At 38.6% G+C, this 26,157-nt stretch overlaps 1 protein-coding gene across 1 annotated transcript in view; it reads left to right on the top strand.

The window, feature by feature from the left end:
- Positions 1-26,157, top strand: part of CUBN (cubilin) — a 259,194-nt gene that overhangs the window by 151,363 nt on the left and 81,674 nt on the right. Inside the window, exons 37-45 of the mRNA NM_001192575.1 lie at positions 9,564-9,769; positions 10,671-10,855; positions 12,601-12,793; positions 13,879-14,076; positions 20,060-20,206; positions 21,604-21,794; positions 21,949-22,132; positions 24,066-24,240; positions 25,846-26,024. Coding sequence (NP_001179504.1) covers positions 9,564-9,769; positions 10,671-10,855; positions 12,601-12,793; positions 13,879-14,076; positions 20,060-20,206; positions 21,604-21,794; positions 21,949-22,132; positions 24,066-24,240; positions 25,846-26,024 — 1,658 coding nt within the window. The remainder of the gene's footprint in view (positions 1-9,563; positions 9,770-10,670; positions 10,856-12,600; positions 12,794-13,878; positions 14,077-20,059; positions 20,207-21,603; positions 21,795-21,948; positions 22,133-24,065; positions 24,241-25,845; positions 26,025-26,157) is intronic.

The raw sequence follows: 26,157 nt of genomic DNA, 5'->3' as shown, positions 1-26,157 counted from the left end.
CCCATAGACGGCAGCCTACCAGGCCCTGCCATCCCTGGGATTCTCCAGGCAAGAACACTGGATTGGGTTGCCATTTCCTCCTCCAATGCATGAAAGTGAAAAGTGAAAGTGAAGTCGCTCAGTCGTGTCCGACTCTTCATGACCCCATGGACTGCAGCCTACCAGGCTCCTCCGTGCATGGGATTTTCCTGTGTGTCAGTGTTCCATTCTCTTGCTTTTCATATAAAAAGGGAAAAGAGAATCCAGTCATTGGGATGCCCAAGGACAGATGAGTTCCTCAAATTGCCTTTAAGGCCTTGAAGGTTATGTTATCTCGTTTCCTCTTAAAATTGGGTTGAGGGTGTTATTGTTGAGTAAAACATACAGAGATTTAGCCATAAGAGAGAAATTTGGAATCCAGTTTCAGCAATAATCAACTAGCTAGAGAAAACTTCATAGTTATGCTTGGTTTTGGGTTTGGGGAATGTAGGACACCACAAAGTCTGTCTGGACCCAGGTACAACCCTTGTCCTAATAGCAGATACCCTAAATATCAAAGCTGGATTTGGGCAGACTGCAGTTTTCCTTTGGTGATCTTAGGTCCCTTTAAGGCTGAAAGCTTTAGCAAGTGGATGCAGTTTTCCTGTGAGGCTTGAGATGCAGCATGAAGAAGCAAATCATCCACGTGTTGCAGCTAAGTAGTTGAACCTCTAGAGAACTTTGTATGACCCAGACCAGCCTTCACGATTCCTGAGAAACAAGGGCTCTGAGTAACACCCTGAGGTGTTACTGTCCAGGTGAATTGTTCTTCTTACCAAGTAAAGGCAAAAAGGTATTGACTAGCTTCATCAACCAGAATGCTAGAGAATGCACTACATGGATCAATTGCAGTAAAGAATTTGCTTCCAGGTGGACTGATGTCAGTATCCTGTGAGAGCTGGGGACCACACGGTGGAACAGGATAACAGTGTTGTTGATTGTCTGGAGGTCCTAGATAAATCTGACCTTTAGCTTTTGTCACTGGCGAACTGGGAATGCTTCAAAGGATAGTACAAGGGATAATGAGACCTTGAGCTTTGTAGTTTCCTAGGAGGGCTTTTGTGTCTTGAAGAATCTTTATATTTAAAGACTTTTTATTAATTCAGGGAAGAGGTTTTGAGGGGTCTACCTGAATCTTCATAGGAGGTGTGTTGTGAATTGTGCCAACATCAGTTAGAGATTTTGCCCATAAGGAAGGTGGTAGCTGATTCAATAGAGACAAATAGTAAGTATTTCCAGAATCAGCTCTAGAACCATCAGAGATGGAAGATAGAAGATGTCAAAGGGTCATCTAATTTCCCTTGTTGGTTACTTTGATGACTCCTGTCAGAATCTTGAATTATTTCCCCCTTCTTGGACAAAAATATTCCAGCATGGCACTTCTCTAAGATGTCTTTACCTGACAAATGGGTAGTGCTAGAAGAACTAAGGGAAAAGCACATGTATCTCTCAAAGGACTTAAACAAAAGGGAATTGGTTCAGAGACAGGAACCTCCTGAGACTCGTTAGATCCCCACTAGTGAACTGTTTCTGTTCTCTGAGGCAGGGGCTTTTTTTTAATAGTAATGGAATTGAGCACCGAGAGTGTGGCTCTGGGGTCAGTTAGGATTGGAAGAAATCCATTCCTAAAGAAATGTTTCTCCACATGAGTTAAGAGGGAAGATTAGGAAGAATTCCTGTAGTTCCTCAGAGGCCAGTTAGAAGTGCTTCAGGCTGAAGATGTCTGAAGCACTTAGATTTGGAACAATCACTTTTCCAGTGTCCTGGCTCTGCAGTAATAGCGGATACTAATAGGATATGGTTTCACTTAGGAGCCTTCTTTTGCTGGGGTTGAAGATTAAGAATTTTGGCAGTCTTTCTCTGAGGTGACTCATTTGGAGTTGGAGAGAGCTGGTTTGCCACATTAGCTAAATCTGGGATAGACAGTTTCCCATTCCATCCTGATCCTTGTTACTAGAAGGGAAAAGTCCCAGTTCAGCCCATTAATAAACATAGTGTTAAAAGCTACGTGGGTGAAATCAACATCTACAAGAACATCAGAATTTTCCTTAAAAATGATACGAAGTTGATTGTAATAATCATGAACAGTTTCATCAGATTTTTGTGTGTGAGCCTGGATTTTGTTCCAATCAGCAGGATTTGGAGAAACCCCAGGAACAATGTGATGAAGCCTCCTGGGGATTGCCTGAGCCTGGTCATATAATGATAGCAGGCTGGCCTCCCAGCTGTAATTCTAGAAACCTTGCAGGATTTCCCGCAGTTAGTAGTTTTCATCCAGTGCTGATCCTAGCCTTCACTGCCCAGCATAAGGACTAGCTGATGTAAGGTTGATAAGTTTAAATAATTATATTAAAATTTTCCAGCAGTCTGTGAGTATCCTGTTACTTTGGGAAAACTTTTGACTATAGCTCTCAATTCAGCTTTGGTTCAGGGAATACAAAAAACTAACAGTTCAGCCTCTGGATTCTTAGAAGGCTTAATTTTAAACAGACATTCCTACATGTTCAGAGGAAAAGCGAATGAGAATAGTTTCAACAGGGAAGCTTGGTAAGAGAATTGGTATGAGGGTAATTGGCAGTACAGAGAAGGAGGAGACGGTATAGCTAGGAAGGAGGAAGATGGCCTTGGAAATGGGATCTAACCCATGAAGAGCCAAAAGAGAGAGACCAGATGGTGTTAGGGGCAGAGCCTGAGACAGAGAAGCTGAAGAAGAGGAGCCTGAGGCACTGGGAGCCGTTTTATCTCTCATTACTCATGTTTTCCTTAAAATCTTATTTTGTAAAGAAGCCATTCTAGACTCCTGATAATGTTGGGAAGCTTCCAAATACCAATCAGAGTAAGCATTCCACTCATTTCTGGAAATTTTGAGCTATTGTAGTCCTCTTTGTTTCTAAAAGAATTCAACTTTGGGAATTTCAAAAGTTCATCATAATGATCATTGAGATCCTAAATTGTCTTTGGTCAGGTTGGCCCATTTAGTCAGAAATGTGCATAAGGAAAGACTTCAGTTCTTAAACATCAAATTTGCCTGAGTCTCTGTTTGGAAGGTACTCTCACAATTCTTAGTTACCTGGGCTCTGATGTCTCAGAGGTTTTTCTGTAGAGTAAAAGAACAATTTTCAAACATTTTGCAGCATAAGCAGCTCAGTTCAAATAGCTCACAAGCCTAAAATACCAGCCAATTCTAAGGAAATAGCTTGGTCCTAGAGGAGCTTGGCCAAAGGCTTTTTTAGCCACTTTCCAGAGACTAGCCCTTTGCAAAGGAATAGGCTGAAGGCTGGACAAAAACAGGCACAGTTTCAGTGAACCGTCCCCTGTTCCGAAAGGAATGGTTCAAAGGCTAGTCTGTTTCAATTGAAACAGTCTGATCTCAAATCAGACAGAAGTGCCAAGTGAATACTTGTGTACAGAGCAAAGCATTGACCAGAAAGATGAAGCTTTAAAATAGATTCTGAATAAAACCTAGAGAGCTTCAAAAGCAAAGAGAATGTGAGCTCAGATCCAGGAGAAGGATCTTCAGACTCCAGATTTGGTGGGAAAAACAGTGAATGACAATGGGCTGAATTGTGGGTGCCACACCTGTTTGCTTACCGAACCACCAAAATGTGGGTCTGAAATAAACAGAATGTTACATATTCCTCCAGCAAAGACGGGCTTATCCAGGATCAGCAGAGAACTGCAATTCAGGATGCACAACGGTAGTGATCTACTGCAAGTCCCTGAACAGCAGGAGGATGATACTTTTTTTAGAGAGAAAAGGAAGCCAGGAGGGCAGTAAACAGAATCCATGGCTTTTATTGGCTGAGTCCATGCTAGGAGAGAGAGGAGTCTTCTTTCTTCTTCCTGTTGGGCTCAGCTACCATCATGGGGTGTGAGAGTTCCTTCTGGTTTCTCCATTCTTTATAATTAAAGTTTCTTTTTATTAATTTTGACAGAAATTAATGAAAAATCACTCTTATGTTCCTCATTGAACTGTAAGCCCTTTTAAATATGGACTATGGACATACAGTCAACAGTAGGATCCTGCCACATTCTGGGCAGTCTTAGGTTAAATTAAATAGCAATAATGTATTTTCTAGAAGTAGATAGTGCAAAGGACATGGTATGTGAAATGAGGCTTTTTAATCCATCAGTAGAGAAATACTTGTGACACTGGTAGTGCCACACTGGTAACGGATACTTAATAAATATTGGATAATAAGACATTGGTTTTTAAAACTAAAAGGTTTTTGTTTTACTGTATCACAGATTATTGGGCTTTGGTTGATGTTACTAATTCTGTTTTGAAAAGAATATAATACCTGACTTACTGTGGAGAGAAGAGGATGGTTTTGAGGACACTGCTCTGTTTATTCCAAAAACCTTGCTCCTCTTCTAGGCATCCCATTCTGTGCATCAAGAATGGATTTTTTTTTTAATGAAAGATAAGTCCTATTTCTGGACCATGTTCAAATATCTCAAGTTACTTTCTTTTAGCCTACCAGTCAATGCCTCTTTAGGATCCAACTGGCATTGTGTCAAAACAAAGACACCCTCTGAGCACCTGAAAGGCAATGCAAGTTTAAGTTGTCACATTGGAAAGAGGTTTTGTTTGCTTTTATCTTTACAAAAAGCACAAAGTTTTGTATGGGAAGAAACATAAGTACATATATATATACATATGTATTACATATATATACACATACAGCCATATATACATACATATGTATTTTTTATTCAACATTTATTAAGCCCCTACTTTATACAGGTAAGCTTTTGTTACACATATGTTAGATGCTTCATATATAAAGCACAATTTACTCTCTTAATAGATGCTTTATAGCCAATGATGAATAAAATGTGAACATCGTTCTTATGGTAAGTCCAAAGTCCTTCACATAGATTACTAGGCTTCATAATTGCTAAATTAAAGGGCTTTTTTTTTGTTGTTGTTGTTGTTTTCCTCTTTGTCCTTACCACATTCACATTCTTAAACAGTCTGATGTTCAGCAGTTATCAGGTACTGAGCTAGGTACTGGGAATGTTCAAGACAGACAAGATCCCATTTTTTGTTAAGTTACTAAGAAATTAATGTCAAGAAGCTATTTGTTTAAAACCTAGAGAGATTCATTTCATCTTTGGGGATAATCTTATCCATACAGGGCCATAGTTATGATTAGATATGTTAAATTTTAAATGTACAGCACAGGGCTGATGCATGCCTGATGTTCAATGAATGTTAATTCTCTCACCCTGCCATTTCTAAAGTCTCTTGTTTGGCAGTTCAAAATTAAAATTAAATGGACAACACTGAGCTCTCCTAGAGGACAGAATATAAACACAAAAAGCAATTTCATCCATTGTATTCTTTAATAGACACTAAATCCTGATTATTGTATAAACAAATCTAATGCTTCATCTTTTTCTCTTCTCATCCATGAGAAGTGAATTTTGATTATTTTGTCTTCCTTGCTTCAGTTTTATTTTTAAAGTATAATTTGTGGAATACAAGATGTTCCTCTTTATGCAGATGATAATGAGAAGGGCTTTATGGCAAGGCCTCCGAGTTATTTCTGCCCTGGTCTAAACTATATCCAGATGGGCACTTGGAGGCATTCCCCTGGGGTGGGAGAGAAGCATATGGAATATGTCAAGTTCTAAAACATGGGGTTTGAATTGTGGATACTGTGGTGAAATTGAGTAGGGAAAAGAACTGGAGGAATTATGGTTGAATCTGTAACACAAAAGGAGGGGGAAAATAAAACCCCCAAAGAATTTCTTTTATAAAACAGATATTTAAAGGAATTAGCAGAAAGTGTATTTTATGCTGGCAGAGTCCTTTTACAATGTGATTGATCTTGGTTCAAAAATCGAAATGAGATAATGAGAAACAGAGATCGTACTATTTTTGTTCCACATCATATTTTTACTAGCAGATCTGAGCCAAAGTTTTGGAAAGAAGATAGGTTTGCTTATAAATTGAACTGGCCTAAAACAGAAACTTCCAAGAACAATAAAACATTTTTAAAAGTTAAATTTGATTCTATCAGATATCCTACCATTGTTTCTAATGAAAAGCCTTTTGTGACATTTAGCATTGGATTACACCAGTCTGGTACAAAAACAGAGAAACCGAGCACTTAGTGATCTTCTGGACCCTTGAGTCAAACTTTAATGTGCATGTTGATCATCTGGGATCTTATTAAAATTCATATTCTGATTCAGTTGGTTGGTGGGACCTGATGCTTCATTTCAAACAAGCTCTGAGGTGATGCTAATGCTGCTGAGCCACATGCAACATTTTGACTAGAAAAGATTTAGGAGCAATTTTGTGTTAATTGGGTTTCTCTGGTGGCTCAGACCATAAAGAATCTTCCGTCAATGCAGGAGACCCGGGTTCAATCCCTGGGTTGGGAAGATTCTCTTGGAGAAGAGAATGGCTACCCACGCCAGTATTCTTGCCTGGAGAATTACATGAACAGAGGAGCCTAATGGGTTACAGTCCACGAGGTTTTCAAAAACATAACTGAGTGGCTAAACATTTTCTGTTTTTGGTAAATCACCTGTAGAGAAAAATAATCATCTTTTGTTTTTTATGAGAATCAGAATGCAATTTTAGCATATTTTACATTGTTGATAATATTATGGGTAATAAAACTGAGCCTGAATTTAAGAGCCAAACTTGACAACCATCCTAAGGATAGATTCAGAACAATTAGTTTCCAAAACTGATTGTTCAGTTCAATCTCTCAGTCGTGTCGAGTTTGACTCTTTGCGACCTCATGGAGTGCAGCAGGCCAGGCTTCCCTGTCCAATCACCAACTCAACTCTCAGTTGGTGATTGAGATAGATTGTAGATATAAACTGTCTCATGAAGCATTAAACTGTCAAGGAAGACAGTGGAGGTAAGACAAATGTGTGGTTCATTTAGCCTGATGTGGATCTTTCCTGTTTTTTTCTGCTACTCAGTTACGTCACTTGTTTAGTTGCTAAGTTGTGTCTGATTCTTTTGCAACCCCGTGGACTGTAGCCCACCAGCTTTCTCTGTCCATTACTTCTCCCAAACAAGAATAGTGGAGTAGATCCTCCCAACGTGAGTCTCCTGCATTGACTCGCAAATTCTTTACCACTGAGCCAGCAGGGAAGTCTTTGAAAACAGCCTGAAATATAGACTCAGGTGATCTACACGGTAATAACCCACCTTGTGGGATTATTGAGAGGTACAGACTCACTGTCCTGCTGGCGACCTACCAATGCTGGTATCTGGCTTGGCAAGCTGTTAGTGGAGCGGAGCTGACCAGTTTGCTCCTGTACTCTGGTTGACAATGAAGCCTCAGAGGTGTGCCTGATACATTTGATCCCCTAGTGGGGCATGAGGTCCCAGTAACTCCAGGCCAGTCAGCTGTTCCTGAAGCATCCTAAGCTGTTAGTTGAGAGAGAGCCCCCTAAGGGCGCTGGCTTACCAGCGTCATGGGAAATCCTGCTCATGTTGAGCAGTACCTGAAAGATACATAGCAGGGAAGTAAGTTTTCTCTTCTGGAGACACTTTCCCCCTTCCCAACAGTTTCTTTTCTTTCTTTTTTAAAAAATTAATTTATTTTTATTTGACTGCACTGGGTCTCAGTGTGGCATGCATCGTTTTAGTTTTGGCATGCGAACCCTTAGTTGAGGCGTGTGGGATCTAATTCCCTGACCGGGGTCAAACCTGAGTGTCCCACATCAGGAGTGCAGAGTCTTAGCCACTGGACCACCAGGGAAGTCCAACAGTTTCTTTAATCTTGCTAAGCCATTCTTTCTTCTTCTCTTTATCTTGTCCTTCTCAGCAAAAATTAATTACTTCTGAAAAAAGAAGAGCGTGCGCTCACTTCATTTACTTTTTAAAAAATCATTAAATTACCTTTTTATTTAAAAAATAATTTTACATGAATAAAATATTACGGGGCAGCAAAAGTTCCCCATCCATATTCCCATACCTTCTCATCACAGAGATAAACGGTGTTTTCAATTTTATGTTTATCACCTCTATGCAAGTTTATATACTGTTATTATATGTATATTTTATGTATATATATATCAGTTCAGTTCAGTTCAGTCACTCAGTTGTGTCCAACTCTTTGTGACCCCATGGACTGCAGGACACCAGGCCTCCCTGTCCATCGCCAACTTCCAGAGTTTACTCAAACTCATGTCCATTGAGTCAGTGATGCCATACACCTGTCTCCATACACACAACATAATATTGCTTTCTGTTTTATTCTTTACATAAGTGCAGTAATGCTTACTGATTTTGCTGAAATTGTGCTAAATTTATAGATTGATTTTGGAAGAATCTTTATATAGAGACTTTTCATATTAAATTTGGAGTATCTCTCCATTTATTCAGTCTCCTTTTAGATCCTTCACTAAAAGTTTATATTTTTTCTATGAAAGTCTTATAGATATTTTGTTACATTTATTCCTAGGCATCTTATTTTTTATTGCTATTAAAAATGGCATCTGTTTAAAAATTATGGATGTACCCTGACCACCTTACTAAAATCACCTTCCTTAATGACTACACTTTTTCCTCCTAGAATTTATCACTGCCTCATAGTATTTCTATTTCTTTGTTTATTATCTACTTTTAGAATATAAGTTTCCCAAAGGAAGGAACATTATTTTCTTCATTATCTTGTCCCAGTGTCCCAATATAATAGAGAGACAAGTATTTGTTGTGTGAATGTTGACTTAGGTACAGTTCCTAAATTTTTGTTTGCTGGTTTAAGGAAACCGTATTAATTTTTGCCTATTATCTTATCCAGCAGCCATTCTATTTTCTAGAATGTCAAAAATTCTGCATCTTGTGTGCTTCTCTATCTTCAGTGCCTAGAAAAGGCACTTGGTGGATACTTATGAATAAATGAGTGCTCTTAAATGTTGATTGGCAGCACTTGCCTTCCAGTTCTTACAGCCATTTTCCCTTTCCCCAACTTACTGCCCTGAAGAACCCTTCAATATATCATGCAACAAAGTGATGAGAGCAGGCTTTCCTGTGTTATTTCTTATTTAAAAGAAATGTTTAAAAACTTCTACCTCTAAGTATATTTGCTGTAGATATTTGGTGGGTAGCTCTCATCCAGTGAGAAAATTTCCTTCTATTTTTAATTTTCTAGAGTTTTTATGATGAATGGATCTTCAGTTTTATCAAACACTTTTCTGCATTTGTGCAGAAAACATTGATTCTTCCTTTGTGTATTTTTTGATCTAACTTTCTCTTTTAATCTGTGTGTGTGTGTGTGTGTATGACAAATTGTTCTAAGATCTTTTCATCTTAAACCATTGTGAGTTTAACCTGATTAAAATATACATATCTTACAGATTGATGGATTCACTTAGCTAATATTCTATGTAAGATTTTTCATCTGCATTGTTAAGTGAGCAAAATGTTTTGAGTTAGCTAAAAGACACTTGATTGAAGTTAAAGAAAAAAATTTGACAAGTGAACAGGTCAACTCAGCAAGTAACTGAGGAGAATCCCCAAATTTAGTTGATCAATTTAACCCCTAATTTTTTTTTTGTCCAATCAGAGCCTTCCAGTTGGAGGAGTCTCAGGACTGCAGCAGAGATTTTGTGGAGGTCCGGGAAGGGAACGCCACGGGGCGCCTGGTGGGACGATACTGTGGAAACGCCCTCCCCCTCAATTATTCATCCGCTGTCGGGCACATCCTGTGGATCAGATTTGTCTCCGATGGCTCAGGCACTGGCATGGGCTTCCAAGCTGCATTTGCCAGCAGTGAGTTGGTTGTTTTAGTGATGGCTTCCAGAAGGTGTCCTACATACTCGGAAGGATAGCAGTGGTTTAAGTAATGCATTAAGAACAATTTATTTATTGTCTCTGTGGAATTACTTTATAATGTATTAGAAAAACTAAATTATATATGAATGGCTCATAAACAGCCAGGGAGAACATTCTCAGTAGCTCTAAGATTCTTTTTAAGCTCTAGTGTCTGCCTAATTTTAAGTTAAACTTTTTTATGAGAGTGTGTTAAAAGAGTTTTTTTAAATTATATTTTTGTTTCAGTTTGGTATTCTTATGTCAAATGTGTTTCATTTGATGCCATAAACTCTATAGTCTGCTAATTAAAAACATTTAGTATTACTTTAGGATACTCCTAAGTGCTCAGATGTTATAACAACAGGATATTTTTCTAATAAGATAAAGTATGAAATATTTTTATTTTCTAACTCAGTTTTTTCATAATGTGCTATATGGTATTCTACATGTGATTTAAAATGTCAGTTTCTCTTTTATAATTTTAAAACATATGTTTCATTCTTTTGTAAGCAAAATAAAGTAAACCAAAATTATAGAACAGGGCTGGTAATGCCCCTTGCCTTGTCTCCAGGTCCCCTGGGATCTGGGAACCCATTTTACATGGGAAGCTATTGCTTGTTTTCACACTGAGGAGCCTTCCAGGGAGATGGAATTCCATTCACAATATCAACTCTTCTCCAAGGAATTAATAGATAGCAGAGAAACCACAAGGGAAGCAGTATTTCTTTCAGTTTTGAGAAAAGAAATTGCAGTCAATTAAAAGTCCATCCTTTTCAACACCCCTTGCCTTTTGTTTCTTTCATTTGATTAAAAAGCTGCTCCAAGTAGGTCTGATTTACTACCCTGTTTTCCTTCCTAGTATTTGGCAATGATAACATTGTGGGAACTCATGGGAAAATTGCCTCTCCCTTGTGGCCTGGAAATTACCCCCACAACTCCAATTACCAATGGATAGTGAATGTGGAAGAATCTCAGGTTATTCATGCCAGAATCTTGGAGATGGACATGGAGGGCACACTTAACTGCTATTATGACAAATTGAAGGTGAGTTTTTAAGAGCAATTGATGTTTATACATTTTGGTGAATTGCTATTGGCAATGATAGATCCAAGTTATTGTCTATTCAAGCATTTGCAAATCATAGCAGATGGTCTACCCTACACCATGAATAACCCTGTTAGGTTACCCAAACATGGTAATTCTGGTATTATATTTGTTAGTTTTGATTCTGTAGCTAACTTTTTTCAGCATTATTGTAATTTTTCTGTTGGGCTTGTCTAAGCATGTATATTTATCTTAATTAAGTATTTATCCTATTTTATATCCCATTACCCTGTTCATTCTTATGTTAGAATGCTAAAAATTTGAACAATCATTTAAAAATAAGTATAAGTACTTATATTTAAGTATAAAAGTTGTGGTGATCATTGCCATTCAGACATTGGCTACTGCACCAATTCCCGAAGCACTATCAGATTACTTTTCATCCAGCTTTATTGAGATATATTTGACAAATAAATACTGTGTATATTTAAGATGTACAATTGGGTCGTTTCATATATGTACACACTATAAAATAGTAATCACAATCAAGCTGGTTGACACATACATCACGTCAGTTACCATGTTCTTTATTTTTGATGTGATGAGAACACATAAGATCTGCCCTGTTAGCAAATGTAAAGTGTTACAATGAACTGTTATTAGCTATAGTCACATTGCTCTGCTTTACATCTTTAGAATTATTAATCTTGCACTACTGAAACTTTGTACCCTTTGACCAGCTCCCTATTTCCCATTCACCCATCTCCTGGCAACCACCCTCTATTTCCTGCTTCTATGGATTTGACTTTTTTACTATCAGATTCTTGAAGGCCAAGATGCCATCTTATTCATTTTAGGTCCACAATGCTTCACATAGGATCCAGTACTTGATAGATGCTCAGTTTGTTGGACAGAATTATCAGATAATTTGAAATCTGAACTTACATAACAGCTTCAATTGAGAAATTTGTAATAACACTCATAACAAATTTATTCAAATTATTTACAAGATGGAGGGAAGGATGAAAAGTGTAATTGGATAGCATCCATTCATGGGTGCAGAAAACTAAACGTGCTCAAGACTATGTATTTGGAAATTGTCACAAAATATATCTCTAATTAGGTAATCTAACATTTTGAACCAAATGAAAGAGATTTCTTGAGCTTTGAGTATGCTGAACCCATGCAAGCTATGATTCTTCTGTTGTTGCCAATTCTGCTTCTTTACTTCTTTGGAAAGAAACTCTGTTTCTTTACTTACCTGTGGACAGGTGAGCTCCTTCAGGACACCTGTCCACTTTCTCTCATGAAACTTTTCCTTTTTCTTGTTACTTTTCCCCTTTCTTCCCAATTCCTCCCTTTGAGGCCCCAGAGCACATTCAGTAAGCACTGTTGAGCAACTATCTTGGTTGCTACTTTTCTACCCACACATTTTACTGTAAATCGTATAGTGAGCTACATCACATGGAGCATGTTTATTAATATAATTCCGCAGGAATGAGAAGTGATTTTAAAACACATTTAATTGTTTGCAGTCATATTTTGTATTTCATTATACTTTCTTTTCTAAACTTATATGTAATGTTTGCTTATTTATGATAAAATTATAATAAATTATAATAAAAATATATTAAAAATTATAATAAAAATTATAATAACAAATTATCCTTTTGACTTTCTATTTATGAAGAAAATGGAGGCGATTCCCTAAGTTCAGTGCTTTGTTCTCTGTCTTTTCCATGCAGATTTACGATGGGGCTGGCATTCACTCCCGCCTGGTTGGAACCTACTGTGGTACCCAAACCGACTCTTTCAGCTCCACTGGAAGTTCTCTGACATTTCAGTTTTCTTCTGATTCTTCCATCTCAGGGAGAGGATTCCTCCTGGAGTGGTTTGCAATGAATGCCTCTGTTGGACCTGTACCTACCATTGCGACAGGTCTGTTAGTAATAAATGGCATTCTTTATAGGGGCTGATGTGTGTAGACTAATATCTCCAAGAGTCCTGCTAATAAAGGCCAAATACACAAATGAATAAGAATAATAATTGCAGTCTCAAAACCCTTCCTCCGTATGTTCAGATGTTCTTCTAATCTCATAAATACATAAAGATTACATGTTTATTCCAAAAAGTGCTGGTTTCCCATGATATTTTCATAATAATTAAGGGCTTAGGAAAACATTTTTTTTAATTAATTAATTTATTTGGCTGCTCCAGGTCTTACTTGCAGCACATAGGATTGTCCATCTTTGTTGGTTGTGGCTCGTGGGATCTTTAGTGGTGGCACGTGGGATCTTTTTTTTTTTTTAAGTTGGGTATGTGAATCTAGTTCCCTGACCAGGTGTTGAACCCAGGCCCCCTGCACTTGTAGTAGAGTCTTAGCTGCTGGACCACCAGGGAAGTCCTGATAATTGAGAGTTCAACATCCACAAGACATTACACTTACAGTTTCTAGAAACCACTTTAGAGATCTCTGAAAGTTTGGTTTGCAAATACCATGCACACACACACAATAGATAAAGATCAACTGATAGAAATATTTTCCTCTGTATTAAATATCCTTTATTTTTCCTCTGTTATTATAAGTGTGCCTTCAGAAATGCTTTGCTTGGTACTTAGCAGGTGATAAACTGTCATGTTTCAAGGTAAAGGTGGCCTAAATTGTAAGCTTTTATTTTATTTTCCTACTTTAAAGATATGTTAGACTCCCTCAGTATGCTGTGTTTTGGAAGACCGTTAAGCAGCTGAACGACTACAACAGTAGTCTTCATGCTTGACAAATAATAGACGCTCCATAACTGGGTGAAGTGGCAAAATGATGGTGAAAACAGTAGAATGCAATGTGTTTTTCATAAAAAATATGGAAATCACAGCTGTCTGAATTAGTGGAAAAATATTTATAAATTTCTTTGAGAAAATTGTTTGAATTTGGTTCTTTCAGTATAGGATTGTGGCTTTACACTTAAAATGCTACCTTCTTTTCTACCAGCGCTATTTCAAAGCTGTTGCTTTTCATTCTGCAGGTGCTTGTGGTGGGTTCCTGCAAACAGGAGATACTCCAGTCTTCCTCTACTCCCCAGGCTGGCCTGAAAGCTACAGTAATGGCGCCAACTGTATGTGGCTCATCCAGGCTCCAGATTCTACTGTGGAACTCAACATCCTTTCCCTGGACATTGAATCTCATAGCACATGCAGCTATGATAAACTTGTGATAAGAGATGGTGAGAAACATTTAAAAAGCAAAATAAAGCAAAAAACTACCTAGTTTCAACCCTGACACATATTTGGTTACATTCAGTTATAATCATACTTGTTTACTGCCTTCATCCAGTTTGTATGGAATCATGAGATACTAGAATTGGCTACATTTATGCAGAACACAGGCTTCCCTGGTGGCTCAGTGGTAAAGAATCAGCCTGCCAGTGCAGGAGATGCAGGTTCCATCTCTGGTCCAGGAAGATGCCCTGGAGAAGTAAGTGGCAACCCACTTGAGTATTCTTGCCTGAAGAATCCCATGGACGGAGGAGCCTGGTGGGCTACAGTCCATAGGGTCACAAAGAGTCAGGCACAACTTAGCAACTGGACAACAGCAATAACGACTACAGAACATAAGGAAAATATTAAATTGCCATAGCAAGATAATTCACACACTACACACTATGTCAGGGAGAGCATTAGGAAACATTATATCTTGTTTAAGAAGGAAATTATAATCTGAGTTTCCAGGTTGTGCTGCTTTCTCATTTAAAGGCTATGGAAATCAATCTTAATGTGTTGTATCTATGGCTTTAAGATCTAAGTATGAAAAGTACTTATAATTTCAATGTATTCAGTTTTCCATGTCTACTGAATCTCTGGCTAGAATGGGTTGAAAAGTGAAATTCACTCAGTTGTGTCTGACTCTTTGTGACCATACAGTCCATGGAATTCTCCAGGACAGGATACTGGAGTGGGTAGCCTTTCCCTTCTAGAGAGGATCTTCCCAACCCAGGGACTGAACCTAGGTTTCCCGCATTGTAGGCAGATTCTTTACCAGCTGAGCTACCAGGGAAGCCCCCAGAATGGGTAGTATTAAGGGCTAACAGTTTTCGTCTTTTCCTTGTAGTAATGCTAGACAGGGAATGAGAGGTGTGACTGATGCTATAGTGAAAGATGTAGAGTTGTAACTTCGCGATCTGCATGGAACAGAGAAGACGGAGGCTGTGTCCTCTTGTCAGTGTTTCTCACTGTTTGATCCCCAGACCAGCAGCATCAACATCACTTGGGAACTTGTTAGTGATGCACACTCAGTGCCCCACCCCAGATCAACTAAACTAGAAACTCTCAGATGGGTTCTAAATCTGTCTGAAGTTAAGGTCAAGATCAGGTGAGGAGAGTAAGACAGGATTGGGCAAGTACAGAGGCAGATCCTGTCTTCATTTAAAACTGGAATATTTTATTCACCTTACATTTCATTTCCATTTTTGAAAGATTGCACTAAAATATTTTTATCTTGATTCCTGAGGTCTTTGACATCTTCTTGAATTTTGCCCCCATTATATCTACTACTGTTGGCAAGAATCCCTTAGAAGAAATGGAGTAGCCATCATAGGCAACAAAAGAGTACAAAATGCAGTACTTGAATGCAAGCTCAAAAATCACAGAATGATCTCTGTTCATTTCCAAGGCAAACCATTCACTATCACAGTAATTCAAATCTATGCCCTGACCAGTAATGCTGAAGAAGCTAAAGTTGAAGAATTCTATGAAGACCTACAAGACCTTCTAGAACTAACACCCCAAAAAGATGTCCTTTTCATGATAGGGGACTGGAATGCAAAAGTAGAAAGTCAAGAAACACCTGGAATAACAGGCAGATTTGGCCTTGGAGTACAGAATGAAGCAGGGCAAAGGCTAATAGAGTTCTGCCAAGAGAACGCACTGGTCATAGCAAACACCCTCTTCCAACAACACAAGAGAAGACTCTACACATGGACATCACCAGATGGCCAACACCAAAATCAGATTGATTATATTCTTTGCAGCCAAAGATGGAGAAGCTCTATACAGTCAGGAAAAACAAGACCAGGAGCTGACTGTGGCTCAGATCATGAACTCCTTATTGCCAAATTCAGACTGAAATTGAAGAAAGTAGGGAAAACCACTAGACCATTCAAGTATGACTTAAATCAAATCCCTTACAATTATACAGTGGAAGTGAGAAATAGATTCAAGGGATTAGATCTGATGGACAGAGTACCTGAACAACTATTGATAGAGGTTCATGACATTGTACAGGAGACAGGGATCAAGATCATCCCCAAGAAAAAGAAATGAAAAAAAGCAAAATGGCTGTCTGGGGAGGCCTTACAAATAGCTGTGAAAAGAAGAGAAGTAAAAGGCACAGGAGAAAAAGAAAGGTATACCCGTTTGAATTCAGAGTTCCAAAGAATAGCAAGGAGAGATAAGAAAGTCTTCCTCAGTGATCAATGCAAAGAAATAGAGGAAAACAATAGAATGGGAAAGACTAGAGATCTCTTCAAGAAAATTAAAGATATCAAGGGAATATTTCATGCAAAGATGGGCACAATAAAGGACAGAAATGATATGGACCTAAAAGGAGCTGAAGATATTAAGAAGAGGTGGCAAGAATACACAGAGGAATTATACAAAAACAGATCTTCAAAACAAAACAAAACAAAACAAAACAAAAAAACAGATCTTCATGACCCAGATAATCACAATGTTATGATCACTAACCTAGAGCCAGACATCCTGGAATGCAAAGTCAAGTGGGCCTTAGGAAGCATCACTACAAACAAAGCTAGGGGAGGTGATAGAATTCTAGTTGAGCTATTTCAAATCCTAAAAATTGATGCTGTGAAAGTGCTGCACTCAATGTACCAGCAAATTTGGAAAACTTAGCAGTGGCCACAGGACTGGCAAAGGTCAGTTTTCATTCCAATCCCAAAGAAAGGCAATGCCAAAGAATGTTCAAACTACCACACAATTGCACTCATCTCACATGCTAGTAAAGTAATGCTCAAAATTCTCCAAGCCAGGCTTCAACAGTACATGAACTGTGAACTTCCAGAAGTTCAAGCTGGATTTAGAAAAGGCAGAGGAACCAGAGATCAAATTGCCAACATCCGTTGGATCATGGAAAAAGCAAGAGAGTTCCAGAAAAACATCTAATTCTGCTTTATTGACTATGCCAAAGCCTTTGACTGTGTGGATCACAACAAACTGTGGAAAATTCTTCAGAGATGGGAATCCCAGACCACCTGACCTGCCTCCTGAGAAATCTGTATGCAGGTCAGGAAGCAACAGTTAGAACTAGACATGGAACAACAGACTGGTTCCAAATCTGGAAAGGAATATGTCAAGACTGTATATTGTCACCCTGCTTATTTAACTTATATGCAGAGTACATCATGTGAAATGCTGGGCTGGATGAAGCACAAGCTGGAATCAAGATTGCTGGGAGAAATATCAATAACTTCAGGTATGCGGTGACACCACACTTACGGCAGAAAGCGAAGAAGAACTGAAGACGAAACTCTTGATGAAACTGAAAGAGGAGAGTGAAAAAGTTGGCTTAATGCTGAACATTCAGATAACTAAGATCATGGCATCTGGTACAATCACTTCATGGAAAATAGATGGGGAAACAGTGGAAACAGTGACAAAGTTTATTTTGGGGGGCTCCAAAATCACTGCAGATGGTGACTGCAGCCATGAAATTAAAAGACTATTACTCCTTGGAAGAAAAGTTATGACCAACCTAGACAGCATATTAAAAAGCAGAGACATTGCTTTGCTGCCAAATGTCCATCTAATCAAAGCTATAGTTTTTCCAGTAGTCATGTATGGATGTGAGAGTTGGACTATAAAGAAAGCTGAGTGCCAAAGAATTGATGCTTTTGAATTGTGGTGTTGGAGAAGACTCTTGAGAGTCCATTGGACTGAAAAGATATCAAATCAGTCCACCCTAAAGGAAATGAGTCCTGAATATTCATTGGAAGGCCTGATGCTGAAGCTGAAACTCCAATACTTTGGCCACCTGATGCGAAGAACAGACTCTTTGAAAAGACCTTGATGCCAGCAAAGACTGAAGGCAGGAGGAGAAGGGGACGACAGAGGATGAGATGGTTGGATGGTGTCACCGACTCAGTGGACATGGGTTTGTGTAGACTCCGGCAGCTGGTGATGGATAGGGAGGCCTGGTGTGCTGCAGTTCATGGGGTCACAAAGAGTCGGACATGACTGACTGAACTGAACTGAACTGAACTAGTAGCGCAGGCTCAGCATTATGGGTTTTATTTCCCAAAAGATGCAAGAAGCATAGAGTTTTCTATGAATTTCCTAGTTATTAAATTTTGGCAATTAATGAAAAATGCTTCATAGCCTTTTTTTGGACCAAACAAATATATTTGCTATTGGTCCACAGGTGTCTAATGTGCATTTTTGTGTCTCCTGTATCTACTCAACCATAGACCACCCCCTGCTATTTATAGTGAGGAAAAATCAAATGGCAGAGCATCTTTGCTTTCCCGCTGTAGGGCAGAAGGTGAAGACTCAGGTCAATCATATAAACGTGTTTAGATGGTAAGCCATAACTTTCTACCTTTTTCCTATCAAAAGTCTCCTCTAAGCACATTGCCCAGAGGAAGTATCATCTTTCCTTCTTTTTTAAAATTCTTTCCTTAGAAAAAAAATGAAAGTCAATAGACCCAGCTCAGTCTCACTGAAAGATAAAATATACACTTATGAAATAAAGCTTCAAAATTTTCTGATGCAGATAATCAGAAATTAAGTCAACAGATTTGGGCTGAAATATATAGCAAACTAGTATAATGAAGATAAAAATGCAAGAGGAATTACAGATAAACTTCTGAATGATAAAATAATGCATAGTTACCAGAAGTCAGAACTCCTCTAAAGAACGCCACGTATTTATAGCTGTGCCACTACATTCGGGAACTTGTTTTCTAAACTAGCTAGTAATGTGTGAGTTTTAGGTTGTAGTCAATGTCAAAAAAGAATCATTTTGCTAGTTGAGTGAAAGGGTCGATTTCCTCATGTCTTACATTCTATTTTTATGTATTTTTTAAGTTTGAAATCATTAATTCTATGCCTTAGGGGAAAAAAGCAATGTATTTTCCCAGTCAAGGCATCCAAGTCTGTTATAATCCCCTTTGCTCCATTCAGGCTTTAACTGAAACAGCTGTTTTGATCAACATTTAAAATTGAGAGAAGCCAAAGGGAAAAGGGCCATGGGGTGACCCAGTCCTCAGTGGTGTTTCTGGAGTGCACACTTGCTGATGCTAGCTTTTTTTCATCTTCTGCACATGGACAGAAGTGTATTCATTTAATGGCAGAACAAACAATGAGCAACCAAGAAATGAAAAGGAAAAAGAGAAACCCTCTGAAGGTGAAGGCACACTTCTGGGCAAATGACCTTATAACACTAGCACTGGATCTGGAGATGAAGAATCAAATGTTTTGTTTTTTGGGTACTTGACCTTCAGCAGTCAGAATAGCTTAGTTTAGTGTCTGATGCACACATCAGCACTGGTCCTCAATTACTTCCCAACCCCACATCTTGTTTTGAGTTTTAGTTCCAGGAAGAACTGTCAACCAGTGTTTGGAAAGGCAGTGGAACTGGCAAAGAAGTCATTATTAAAGTGTAAAGAAAAAGGCAGGCAGCCCCACTGCAAACCACGATGATGTAACCCCTGGAGTGTACCTGTATCTGATAATCTCGTTGTCTCCTAGGAATGGGGGTGTTTTGAGAATAATGTACGAGGTGCTTCTGCTGGGTTGCACTGGTGGTGGAGCCGATTCTTTAAAAATGTTTTTCATTGGAGTACAGTTGATTTTCAATGTTGTATTAGTTTCAGGTGTACAGTAAAGTGAATCAGTTATCCGTATACGTATATTCACTCTTTTTAAGATTCTTTCCCCATATAGGTAATTATAGAGTATTGAGTAGAATTCCCTTTGCTATGTATTAATAGTAGATATTTATCGATTATCTGTTTTATATATAGTAGTGTATATATGTTAATCCCAATCTCCCAATTTATTCCTCTCCACTCCCCTATGGTAACCACAAATTTGTTTTCCACATCTGTTTCTCTCTTTCTGTTTTGTAAATAAGTTGTGGAGGTGACTCATAAGACAGCATGTTGTCACACTGACATTTCCTTTCCTTGGTCATAGGAGACAACAGCATGGCCCAGGAGCTAGCCGTTCTCTGCGGCAGGGAGGTCCCCGGACCCATCCGGTCAACTGGAGAGTACATGGTGATCCACTTCACCTCGGACTTCAGTGTAACTGGGGCAGGCTTTAATGCGTCCTTTCACAAGAGTAATATATTCTCTTAATTTGTTCTAATTCATTTCATCTCACCTCACCTATCTCTTGCTGTCTCTCTAACATACTCTGCTCGTTTTTCAATGCCAAGACACAGATTGTAAGTCAGAGTGCACAAGTCTCTGCCTAGCCTCTGGGGAGGAGGGGTTATCCTGATGTCACGTACTAAGTCCTGATCAAAAAAACAAACAACAAAAAAAAACTGGTCACATTGTACAGAAGGATCCTCTGCCTTCAGTTTTCTGGGTGGGACAACTTCTCTCCATAGTAAGTCTAAGAGGAAGATGTCTCAAGCAATATTTCAGCCCAGGTGATGGCTGGAACCAGAAGACAGTGCATATCCATAACACAGCAGAGGAGCAATAAGTCAGAGCTATCCTCAGTCTAAGAAATAACCAGTCAAGTAATATAGGAGAAATCGTTGTAAATCCCTTGGTTGAAATGATTCATTTAAAGGTTGGCAGGAAGAGTTTGCTGCTCTTGAAGTATGAATTTGGTGAGTCCAAGAAGATGCACAGGATATGGGAGGCTGTCATGTGGAGTGTGATCAAGAATTTGAATGCTTGACAAAATGTGAAGTCCAGCCACCATTTTCAGCCCAAACTGGATTAAAGTTAAAGAAGTAGCCTACAGAATGTGCAGGATCTGAAGATTCCCATATTTGTAACTGAAAAACATAATTTTAAAGTAGATTATCAATCTAGACATTAAACATGAACATTTCCCCCACTATTATGTATGGTTATTAGAGAGTAGGGAGCAATTGAAAATAAATGATCACCCTTACAGTCAAGGGGGCCTGGCTGTGGAATGGTTTAGGACAATGGGCTTTGGAATTAGATGGACCTAAGGTAAATTTCCACTGCTGCATTTTAGCTACTGGTGTGAGCCCTCTGCACTCACTCACTGATGTGCCAGTCGGTCCCTGATAGCTGGCAAATGCCTGACTTCACTTAGGATGTTGAGCTCCCGTTTCTGTCAGATCTCTGCTCAGATATAACCACAGTTACGTGGCCTTCTCTAACTACTCCAGACAATAAAATTCCATTTTCCCACTCCCAATTCATCTTTGTAAACTTATCACCACCTCACATATTACATTTGTGTTTGCTGTGTGTCTGACTTGTCTGTAAAGGAGGCTTCATGAAAGTTAAGGGAATTGTCTCTACTGCTGACTTCTACATCCCTATCTTACTAACAAAAGCACAATGAGGACCCAGGAGCATGTGCTCCAACCATACTTGTGCTCATTGTTTCCAACATTTTGGTCCCAAGTGAGTTTCAAACCTTTCTATTGCCTACACTTTGGGAATTCTCAAGACAAACAGAAAAAGCATCAAAATCCAGTTGCGAATGTTATCTAAATGCAATCTTTGTTTCTTCTTGGCAAGGTTGTGGTGGATACTTGCATGCAGACCGGGGAATTATCACATCACCCAGGTACCCCGAGACCTACACACCAAATCTCAACTGCTCTTGGCATGTCCAGGTCCAGAGTGGCCTGACCATTGCTGTCCACTTTGAACAGCCCTTCCAGATTCTAAACAGAGACTCCTCTTGCAACCAGGGGGATTACTTGGTGGTAGGTCTTTTTTGCTGCTTTTTCTAATTACTTTTTCTATACACTTCATAACAAATGATGATATTTTTCCTTTTGGGCTGTAAGTTGATAAAACCTGTATACCTTGTCTTCATCAGTATGAAGGTAATTGTGCAATTTTGATTTGTCTTTCCAGCTCAAAAATGGACCTGATCTTTCTTCTCCACCCTTGGGTCCCCATGGAGGAAATGGTCGTTTTTGTGGCAGTCACCCTTCATCCACTCTGTTCACTTCGGATAATCAAATGTTTGTTCAATTTATTTCTGATAATAGTAATGAAGGGCAAGGATTTAAGATCACATACGAGGCAAAGAGTTTGGGTAAGTGTTTTCACTGAGAATTTTGTCTGTACTTTTCCTGAAATTGCTTGGTCTTCCTTGTTTAGATTTCAGGAAAAAATATCTAGTTTTTTTTTTTTTTTTTTTCCCTGAACTAAGAATAATGATGTTATTAGGAATAGCTACCTATTATCAGGCACTTACTTTGTGCTGGATACAATTGCTACCTCATCATGACTACATCTTTTCATTGTTTCCATTCTCTAGATAAGTAAGGTGAGGCTTAGATTGTACAAGAAAATGAATGAACTTTTACATGAGTATAAATTGAGCTGATCTTAGTGATCCCTGAAATTCCCTATACTTTTCCATTATAAAATGTCTGGTCATAAGTTATATTTGGTTACAGAAACCTTGTAAGTATGATAATTACATTGTTTTATAATCATTTGTATGCTTCTTTTTAGATGAATGTATAGTCCTTTGATTCTATTATTACCCATCTAATTATATAGTACAGTAATGGTCTGACTTAATTACACTTGATGGTAATTGTATTTAATTCTGCTGTAATGATTTGATTTTTGTGACATTTACTTTAGATAACATTTAATTGAATAAATAAGTAAACAAGCTTCAGAAAAAAGAGGGAGCAGTGTCAGTAGAGAGTGAGTCTTTGGTCCCTTAAAATGAGATAATTCTAATTTCAGTTTAATCCTATGACCTCAGTCTCATATTCCTGGATATATTTCAAAATATATATTCATCTAAATGAAGCCATATGTTTTATGGCACATTCTCGAAAGTATGAGAATTTAAAACATCAGCATAATTTCCTCCTCTAAGGAAATGGGGAGAGGAGAGGAAATAAATATCCACCAGCTGACATAGAAAATGATCTCATCCCTCCAGCAGGTTCCATGACCACCAGGAACATCCTTTCCTCTCTTCCCAGCGCACATAACTCTGGTGCTTGGAGGGAGCTTTTAACAGCACAGCTTTGTGACACCAGCAGCACCACCTTCCAGGCAGCGAGTTTCTTGTCCCTTGCTGTCTCCACGCTCAGCTTTGCTGCTGAGTTATGAATGGTCAGGATTTCACAAGGTCCTGAGACTTTACAGAGTCCTAGTGCCTTGTGTTTAGTAAGTAGACCCAGAACTCTGCTTTTCCATCTTTACCCAGGTAGACTCAGTCTTGAATTATATTTTCAAAGTCAATATTTAGTGGGAATTCATATACACTAAGGGTCTATTTGCAAACACTATAATTCTATCATTGCTTTGTGGGTCCTCTATTCACGAAAGAATGGTTATCACCATTGGTTATCACCACTTCCCCATCTTTCTGCCTTAATATTAGACTTAAAAGTCTTTTAAGATTTCAAAACTGGTTGCAATATGATCACTCTTGTTGATCTCAACTTTCTGATTCAAGCATCTCCCCCAACTATAGTCAGCTCTACTTCCCTGTCTTTCCACCACACCTACTTCTTTGCCACTCTTGTTTCTCAGCTTTTAACACATGTTATTCAGTGAACAACTTTTGGCATCAAATTAGCCTCATTCTACACCATCAGCCTCCAAGAACATCCTTCTATATGGTTGATGAGATTTCTGTGTCCCTGTGCTTGATGCTTTCTTTGTCACTAGATTAATTGATATTTTAATTTATTAATTGAACATTTACAAAGGGTTTCACACTGTCCAAACCACCAAACCACTGCATAATTTATTGGCTTTAAGAAGGAGTGAAATTTATGCTGAGAATATATGGTTTAGCAAATTAAAAAAGAACACATGTGGTAGCTCCCTTGATAGCAAATTCAAAATGTATTTGCTTAAAAAGAAGAGGATGATTTCAGATGAAAGGAAATTGAGATCGGAAATACAGAGAGAGACTTTTTTAAATGAAGGTGGCCATTGCCTGCGTCCTCTTTCTCCAGACTGTAGACTGATTTCCCTGTATTTCCTGACAGCCTGTGGGGGCAATATTTACATCCATAATGCTGATTCTACTGGATACGTAACCTCCCCGAACCACCCTGACCATTATCCCCAGCATGCTGACTGCATTTGGCTTATAGCTGCTCCTCCCGGGAAACTCATACGACTGCAGTTTGAAGGCCAGTTCAGTATCGAAGTAACACCCAAGTAGGTCACCTCTGTTTAACTTTCCTGCTATCCGGAGTTGGTATTTATTTTTAGCTGTCACATTTGAGAACAGTTTCCTACTGCTTTTTTGTCTTTTCTAAAAGTTTTTATGGAAATGTAGTTCATTTACAATATTGTGTTAGTTTCAGATGTATAGCAAAGTGATTCAGTTATATATATATATATTTTTTTTTACATTCTCTTTCATGATAGGTTATTACGTGATATTGAAAATAGTTCCCTGTGCTATACAGTAGGTTCTGGTCCATCTGCTTTTCTCAGCAGCATTTACTGCTAAGGAAATCTAGGGGTGGGGAAGGGAAATGTTAACACCTCAAGCTGAAAACCTTGCCTGCCAGTCACCCTCCCATCAGCTGAGCAGATGATGTAAACAGATACCATTCCTCCTGACCCTGTGCACATCCTCCATGAGACTCGGAGGACGGCTGTCTGAGATTTATGTCATCTCTTCTTCCTCCCACAGGAAAAATAGAGTGTCTCTGGTAGACAAGTATTTATTTGCCCAGCCTCACACTCGGTGTCATAAATGATAAAATGCCTCTTTAACAAATGGAAATTTGTGACACCAGGGGTCACCAGGGTTAGAAATAGGACTGGAAATAAGGACAGTCCAATTTCCCAATCTCTGTTTAATAAGAATCATTAAAGATTACAAACCAAAGAGTTTATGTCTTACTATGTTAAACACAAAGAGATTGAAAAAAGATCTGTATTTTTCTCTTAGTTTAACAAAAGCATGTATACACTTGTATGCATGATTGTGTGGTGCAAAGCTTAGGTACGAGAGCTTTTGTTTACCAGTTCTGGACTCTTGATATAATGCCACTGTCCCCTCACTGAGCATTAATTGGCTGGTTGACTTTCTCAAGAAAGATTGGTTAAATACCTGTCCTCTTTTATGGACACAGAATTCTGGCTGAGATTCTCCATAAGCTCCGTTTACAGAGCTGTCAACAGAGTTCATCTTTGTCTCATGAAATGTGTCATAACATCATGTGAAACAAAATACCTGGGTTCTGAAATGCCTCGGGGTTGATTTTGGAGCTTCCCTGATGGCTCAGTGGTAAAGAATCTGCCTGCCAATGCAGGATACGCAGGTTCGATCCTTGGGTTGGCAAGATCCCCTGGAGAAGGAAGTGGCGACCCACTCTAGTATTTTTGCTTGGGAAACCCTGTGGACAGAGAAGCCTGGCAGGGTACCATCCGTGGAGTTGCAGAGTTGAACATGACTGAGTGACTAAACAAATAAATATACAACAAGGGGTTGATTGGAGAATGACTTTTACATTTCTAAGGCTAACAGAAAGTGGAAGGTGAGTAAATATTCTTCAGTGTGGTAAATATAAAACCTGTCTTTTTGAGCTCCAAACTGGAGTGTGTTATGTCTCAGAAAAATATTAGACAGTGTTCTAAAGTGACACACCACTTGTATAGACTCTGTTGTAGTGTCTATGCTGTGATGTATATCTGGTGCTACAGAAATAATGATCTTATTATGCCCTTGGAGAAAGTGAAGTCTTTATTATCAAAATATGTCAAAGCCATTGACTTTACAAATTAAACAGAATCTTCTTTCCACTTTAGCTGTACGTCCAATTACCTTGAGTTGCGAGATGGAGCTGATTCAAACGCACCGATACTTTCCAAGTTTTGTGGGACATCTCTGCCCATCAGTCAGTTGTCCTCAGGAGAGGTGATGTATTTGAGGTTCCGGTCTGACAACAGCCCCACTCATGTGGGATTCAAAGCCAAGTATTCTATAGGTAATGACATTTTTCTATTCAATAAGAAAGTAGTGACAGAATGATTGCATTAAAACTTTTTTAAAAATCATGCCATTTTTAAAGAAGTCTATCTGCCTAATTTTAACAGTTATTTTAATGATATAAGTAAGGA

The sequence above is a fragment of the Bos taurus genome, chromosome 13, assembly GCF_002263795.3.
Source record: "Bos taurus isolate L1 Dominette 01449 registration number 42190680 breed Hereford chromosome 13, ARS-UCD2.0, whole genome shotgun sequence".
In the NCBI taxonomy this organism is placed as follows: domain Eukaryota; kingdom Metazoa; phylum Chordata; class Mammalia; order Artiodactyla; family Bovidae; genus Bos; species Bos taurus.
Note: the sequence above shows the minus strand (reverse complement) of the source record. Positions and strands in the feature narration are given on the sequence as shown.